This window comes from Neolamprologus multifasciatus, chromosome 3, assembly GCF_963576455.1.
Source record: "Neolamprologus multifasciatus chromosome 3, fNeoMul1.2, whole genome shotgun sequence".
NCBI classification, from domain to species: domain Eukaryota; kingdom Metazoa; phylum Chordata; class Actinopteri; order Cichliformes; family Cichlidae; genus Neolamprologus; species Neolamprologus multifasciatus.
In genome coordinates, this window is record NC_140441.1 from 38,729,054 (window position 1) to 38,735,271 (window position 6,218).

General features: G+C 35.8%; 1 protein-coding gene across 1 annotated transcript; it reads left to right on the top strand.

Moving 5' to 3' along the window:
- Positions 1–1,075: 1,075 nt before the first annotated feature.
- On the top strand, positions 1,076–2,026 carry LOC146523085 (uncharacterized). Its single transcript, XM_085139476.1, has one exon. It carries the CDS (start codon positions 1,126–1,128, stop codon positions 1,984–1,986), a length of 861 nt encoding a protein of 286 aa, XP_084995602.1. The 5' UTR covers positions 1,076–1,125; the 3' UTR covers positions 1,987–2,026.
- The last annotated feature ends 4,192 nt before the right edge of the window (positions 2,027–6,218 follow it).

A 6,218-nucleotide genomic window follows, 5' to 3' on the forward strand; every position in this document is an offset into this window, starting at 1 on the left:
TATTTGAATTGTGACAAATGTAATGGATGGCTCGGTGAGGGATGCCCACTGATAGTGAAATTTGGAAATGGTGCTCAATTTTCAAAATACAAATTGGTTGACTTAGGATATGTAATTATACTTTGTTACCAATTCTCAGTTATTTTTTCAGTTTTTGTACTTCCTGAAACTGTGCTTGTTTGCTTATCTCATTACCTGGGTGCTTTTATTTACTAAGTACAAAAACTATGTATGTGTTGTTATACTGCATGTTTGGGTAAATGTTTTTGCTGCATAAAAATATGTAGTTAGAAACTGCAGATGTCTCCTGTAGCAATGCTGCACTCTGACGCAGATAATGAAGGATAATTTGCCTGCTGTAGTGTGCAGTAATAGAGTTCTACAAAATCCTCTTACATTATGCAAAATCCTCACACGCTCCTGGTGTGTGATACATGACGGGTATCAATCCAAGCAGAAGCATCAGTGAACAACAGACAAGAGTTTTGAGACGTCGAATTAAAAACAAATCCATCGACCAGGTAGGTATGGTTTATGAATGTTAGAATTTGTATTTGTTATTGAAAAGTATGTATGTTTTTAATTGTCATAGTTGTGATTTGTTGTCAGCTTAGGTGGTTTGGTTTGAAATGCAAAAACCAAATCCAAAAATACAAAACAAGTTTAAATGTGTGGAAATTGGTGCAGCTGGGACATTCAGTGATCTAACAGAAATTATATAATTTTACCTTCACACTCAGTTGAAATGTGAACTAAATGAAGTCAAATATTATCTGACTTAAACACTAATGTAATCCTAAAGTCAGAACATTGTTTTCATTGAGAACATTTCTTTTCTTTTTATAAAAAATATATATGTAAAATAAAACTGCACCAGTTTGAAATTCGTTACATTCAGACAAAGAAGCAAGCATTCGTTTCCAGTTTGTTTTTATTCCATTTTTACATTTATTGATTAAGAATAATTCAAAAAGGTAAAAAGGAGTAAACTTTTGAAGGTCATACTCTATGTTAGATAAGCCATCCACTCTTTCCTTTTACTTATTTTCTTCTTTATCATTATAATCATTATTTATGTTTGTTTGTTTGTTTTTTACTCTAAAGGTAACATTATATACACGAGAGATGTCAACTAACTCCTCGTCCAACTCCAGTGGTCTTTTGAACAACCTGTGCACTACAGTAAGCTTTCACATGTACATTGCCGGTGTTACATTGAGGTTCACACTTCTCATCCCTCTCTCCACCTTCATCCTCCACCTGGGTTACCAACGATGGAAGCAGCAGCGCTCCTTTAAGACAGCAAGCCACTCTGACATCTTCACCTACCACATGGCTGTTATGGAGCTGACTGGGGTCTTGGGCTTCATTGCGTTTATTTATGGCTTATCCACTAATTGCTATCAAGTGCGACAAATAGGATCACTTGTGTCTTTCATCCCTTCCTACGGAAGTTCTTTTTTCCATATCCTGACCTGTGTAGAGAGATACTTGGCTGTTGTTCACCCCATCGTCTACCGAGGACTAAGAAATGCCCGTGGAGTTAGGATCAGAAACATCACCATTGGCTGTGCTTGGCTGTTCTGCTTTGGATTGGTGCTCCTCTATCATAATGCATCAAATGTCAGCAACATCATTGTACCATGCATTTTGGGTTTTTCAGTAGTAATCATGTCTTTCTGCGGCCTCTCTGTTCTCTGTGTACTGATTCGCCCAGGGCCAGGGGAAGAAGGCAAGCAAAGGGAGCAGGTTGACCAATTAAAGATGAGAGCTTCTTACACCATTACAGCTATACTTTGGCTGGTCTTGTTGTGGTTTTCAACACTTTTTCTTTTTAGTGTTCTGTCACCCCTGTTGAGTAAATCTGCCGCTTGTGTGATGCAAGTTACTGTAGGCATCTCCAACATTCCCTGCAGTTTGGTGTTACCTCTCCTGTTTCTTCAAAGAGAAGGAAAACTTTCATGTTGTTTTTTTAAATGCAGGTAAACATGAGGCTTGGATTGGATTTAGGCGTTACATATATATATATATATATATATATATATATATATATATATATATATATATATATATATATATGCTGTATTCCCACTAAATCGTGTTACGACGTGCAAAAGATGCGTAACTTTTTCCTCCTACTAACACGTGAGCGTCGCCAACACAGGCAAAAGCATCATTGCACATCTGGAGTGAACAGCAGTCAGTCAGGTTAAAATAAATATATCAGCAAGGTACGTATTAATTCACTTGATATTTCTAAAATGTTTTTTAGGCTGATTTTTACTTTTCAGTGTCTCAAACACACTCACTAAAATAACTTCAGTGAACTCTTTTAATAGGCCTTTTGAAACAGTGACTTCACCTCTTGGTTTGAGTACGTTGCTCATCGATTCTTATGTAGCCAGCTTATATAGTTGCTTTCTTGTTTCTTGTCTAACAACCATTGTAATTTTAGATGGTTTTGTTTATAAATTGTGTGATTCTATCGATGGAGGGCAGTGAATAGGACTCGTTAAGTCACTTCTAATTGCCTATAATTAATGCTTATTGTAATTACATACATTATGAAACATTTGTCATTGCTGTAAAATATTTATTTATTTTGGCAAATCACAGCACAAATAAATAAATATATAGATAAAGCAAAATCAGTTTTTTTTAGAATCTAAAGAGAAACTTTAATCTTTGTATAGCTTAAGTTTTATTTTTTCATGATGCAAATCTTCTGTTTCACTACATCTCAGAAGTGCTTCATTGAACTGATATCTGTGGCAACTGTGAAAGCTACTCTAGTACAGAAACGTATCATCATGTTCAAGATGGTAGGTTAAAATGTTAGCTTTGTCACATGGTGCATTATCTTCCTGGAAGCAGTCTACTGGGTAAATGATGGGACTTACATGGTGAGCAACACTTTTCAATGCTGCGGTGTTTAAATAATGCTCAATTGGTACTAAAAGATCTGAAGAATGCACCCACACCAGCAGCTTAAATATTTGCTCCAAGGCAGGTTGGAGTCATTGTTTTGTGTTGTTTAAGCACAAAACAATGCTTTGGATTAATGGGTGTATATAATGTTTTATCAGCTAATAATACATTTATCCTAATTTTATGCTGTGTGGTTTTCGCAATATTAATCATAACTTTTTGCAGCCTTTCCTTTCTTTGTGTTCTGATTCGCCCAAGACTCGGGGAAAGTGGCAGGGAATAGGAGAAGGCTGACCAATTGAAGTTGAGAGCTTTTCACACCATCACAGCTATACTGGGTGTTCTATGGTTGTGTTGTATTTCATATCTTATTGGCATTGCTCTGAACGAGTCAACCTTTTTGAGTAAAGGTGTCAAGTGTGTAATAGAAATGATCATAAACTGGTTCAACCTGCCCAGCTCTTTGACTTCTACTGTATCTACAAAGGACAGGAAAACTTTCATACCAATGAGTGAACACGGGGCCCATATGTATGGAACATTTTCTAAAATCTTTTTTTTCTTAAGTGGGTAGATAGCTGTGTTTTTTAAATAACCAGGGATTTCACCAAATACAAGTAAAGCATTGTGAGCACACAGGGACTGAAAGATAGGACAGGCATAGGGACAATAGATGGAACAAAATGAGAGACCAGGAGTATGCTTTCATTAAGTCAAATGAAATGTTTCTCAAGCAGAAATTTCTGCTTGAGAAACATACAATGAAGAAGAATGAAGGTCAATATTGTGATTGGGTGCAATATAAATAAAACAGAACTGAATTTCTCATATTATTGGATTTTTCTACAAGAAGAAAGACAGTTTTCACATGTTTCTTTTGTTATGGTCAACGTGTATTGAAATCCCAGACTACATTATATCAGGACAGTCTCATAGTGAAAGATAAAAAGTCACTCAACTCTTTTGAGAACAAACATTTTGAGGCATGTGGATGATTTACTAACAGCAGCAATTTCAAACAATGAAAATTTCCTGCACTTTGAATAACATTGGAAACAGGAAAAAATCTATTTATGTATTCATTTATTTATTTAGTTATCTGTTGCTGGTTCAAAGCAAGACAGTGGGGAAACACGCAAGGAAGAAGAAATACTATTATCTTGCTGCTTAATTTCTTCACAGGGTAAAATATAACTTCATGGCACTTGCTGTGAGACAGTCTTGTTGCTGTCTTCTCTATCATACAGAAACTTACTCTTCATTTGTCCCTTTTCTCCTTAGAACTGCGGTTCATAGCTCTGTATGTTAATTTCTTGTTGAAATGCTGCCTGTATTTGTGACTTCTCAGAATCCCTTGTTTATTATATAGACACTGTTATGACTTTATCTCTCATTCCTCTCTTGTCTTATAGTACTCCAGCAGTCACTGGCAGGTGCATCATGTCGTTGGATATATATGGAGCATAATTTTAAAGTTAAGAGTTTTACATTTTACATTGTAGTGTAAAGTGTAGTTTTTCATATGAACTAATAGGTTCCTTTGTCTTATATTCACTTTAGTAAGTAGTAAGGCTTTCACAATGCTTTCTATAGACCTTGCGTGTCATCATTTGTATGTCTGATATGTCCCATTTGATTGTATGTTAATTCATGGTGTCTAAACATAACCTCAAAGCCTAAAGCCATTTAAAGCAGTGTCAGCACAAAAACACAAGACGTCATGTCTGGGTTGAATTGCCATTAGATTTGAATGCTGCATTCAAATTGTGTCTTTAATATGCAGATCTAATTGTGGAGTGCTATTGTAGTGTAACCTAATGAATGAAATAAATGTGTAATATTTTTTAGATGTAAGATTGCTGCAATTTACACTGCAAGTGTGGGAGATACATATAACTAATTAAATGTTTAGCTGCATAACTTCTCCATAGTGCTTGAACAGCTGATGTGCCCTCCAGCTGCACTGTGTGCACTCTCTCTGACCGATGCAATGATGGAAAATTTGAAAAGAAAATTTGCCTGATGAAGGTCATTAATTAAATATTACTACCTGACAGAGGCTCACAAAGTATCTGTTATGAAAAGAGGGGAAAGAGGCAGAGAAAACGTGCGTTCTCACTAATCAAAGCAGAGAGCTTTCCAAACCTTCATAGTTGTAACCAGCACTGTGTGGTTGTCATTTGCTGGACTCCTTGTTTCCAATGCTGTTTATTGGTCCCCTCAGGTGAGCGACACTGGAAGAAGTGCAGTGGGGGTTGGTGCATACTTGTTTTACCTGCCCAGCTGTTCAGTCTTACCTCTGCTGTATCTGCACAGGGCAGGAAAACTCTGAAGTTGCTCTTTAAACAATGAGCGAACCCTTACTTTTCCAATAACATTTTGCTTGATTTAAGTGTGTTAATGTTCTGCTTTGTTTTTCCAAATATACAAAATGTATGAGGTGGAAAGCATGACTTTTTATTTAGGCAAAAGAGGATTTCAGGGTTTTTACATTAAAGCCTTTATAATTTAGGGGACTCAAAGACAATACGACTTGGGTTTTGAAGTCATCATTTGTTATATAGGATGTATTTTTTGTTAATTACTATCTTGCTGTGATGGTTCTGGGTCTTTTGACGCAGCATTTTGAGCTTCATGACCTTTTGTATCACAATGTTCTAATTTGTAGAGTTTAAGCTTCATTTAGTTCTGCTTGAATTCTGTTTCCCTATTTAGTTATTAATTAGTGTTGTCTCAGTTTGCCTTATCCCATTGTTTTTTTAGTTTACCACCAGCCATAATGCATGCTTTTTGCTAAGAATCCTGTTTTGCATTTGTGTGCATTTGCTTCCTATACGCACTATCACCCACCGTCTGACCCTGACACATGCAATTAATTCTACTGATCCTATTATTTATAGTTTTGTCTTGAGCACATAAAGCACCATATAGTTCTGACTGTATAAAACTATGCATAATATCTGCAATTACATTCACTCTGTTCATTCACTCGTTTTAGCTGTTAGATACAGTATATTAGTAAATTCTTTGTATTTTGTGTTTCTGATTTGTGTAAATTGTGTAAATGTGGGGCTGATAATGTAATATTCTGCTATTCTGCAAAGTTATGCAAAGTTACTTATATGTTTCATTTGAGATTGACATTGTCACACTGAGGAAGTTGCTACCATTATTGGTTGACCACTAGTACACGTGTGTGATGCAATTAATGAATCTTAACCCTTTGATTGAATGTTTGAAATATTGATGCATTTCCTGTGTGTATGCACTGTACATGACAAGTATTCAAC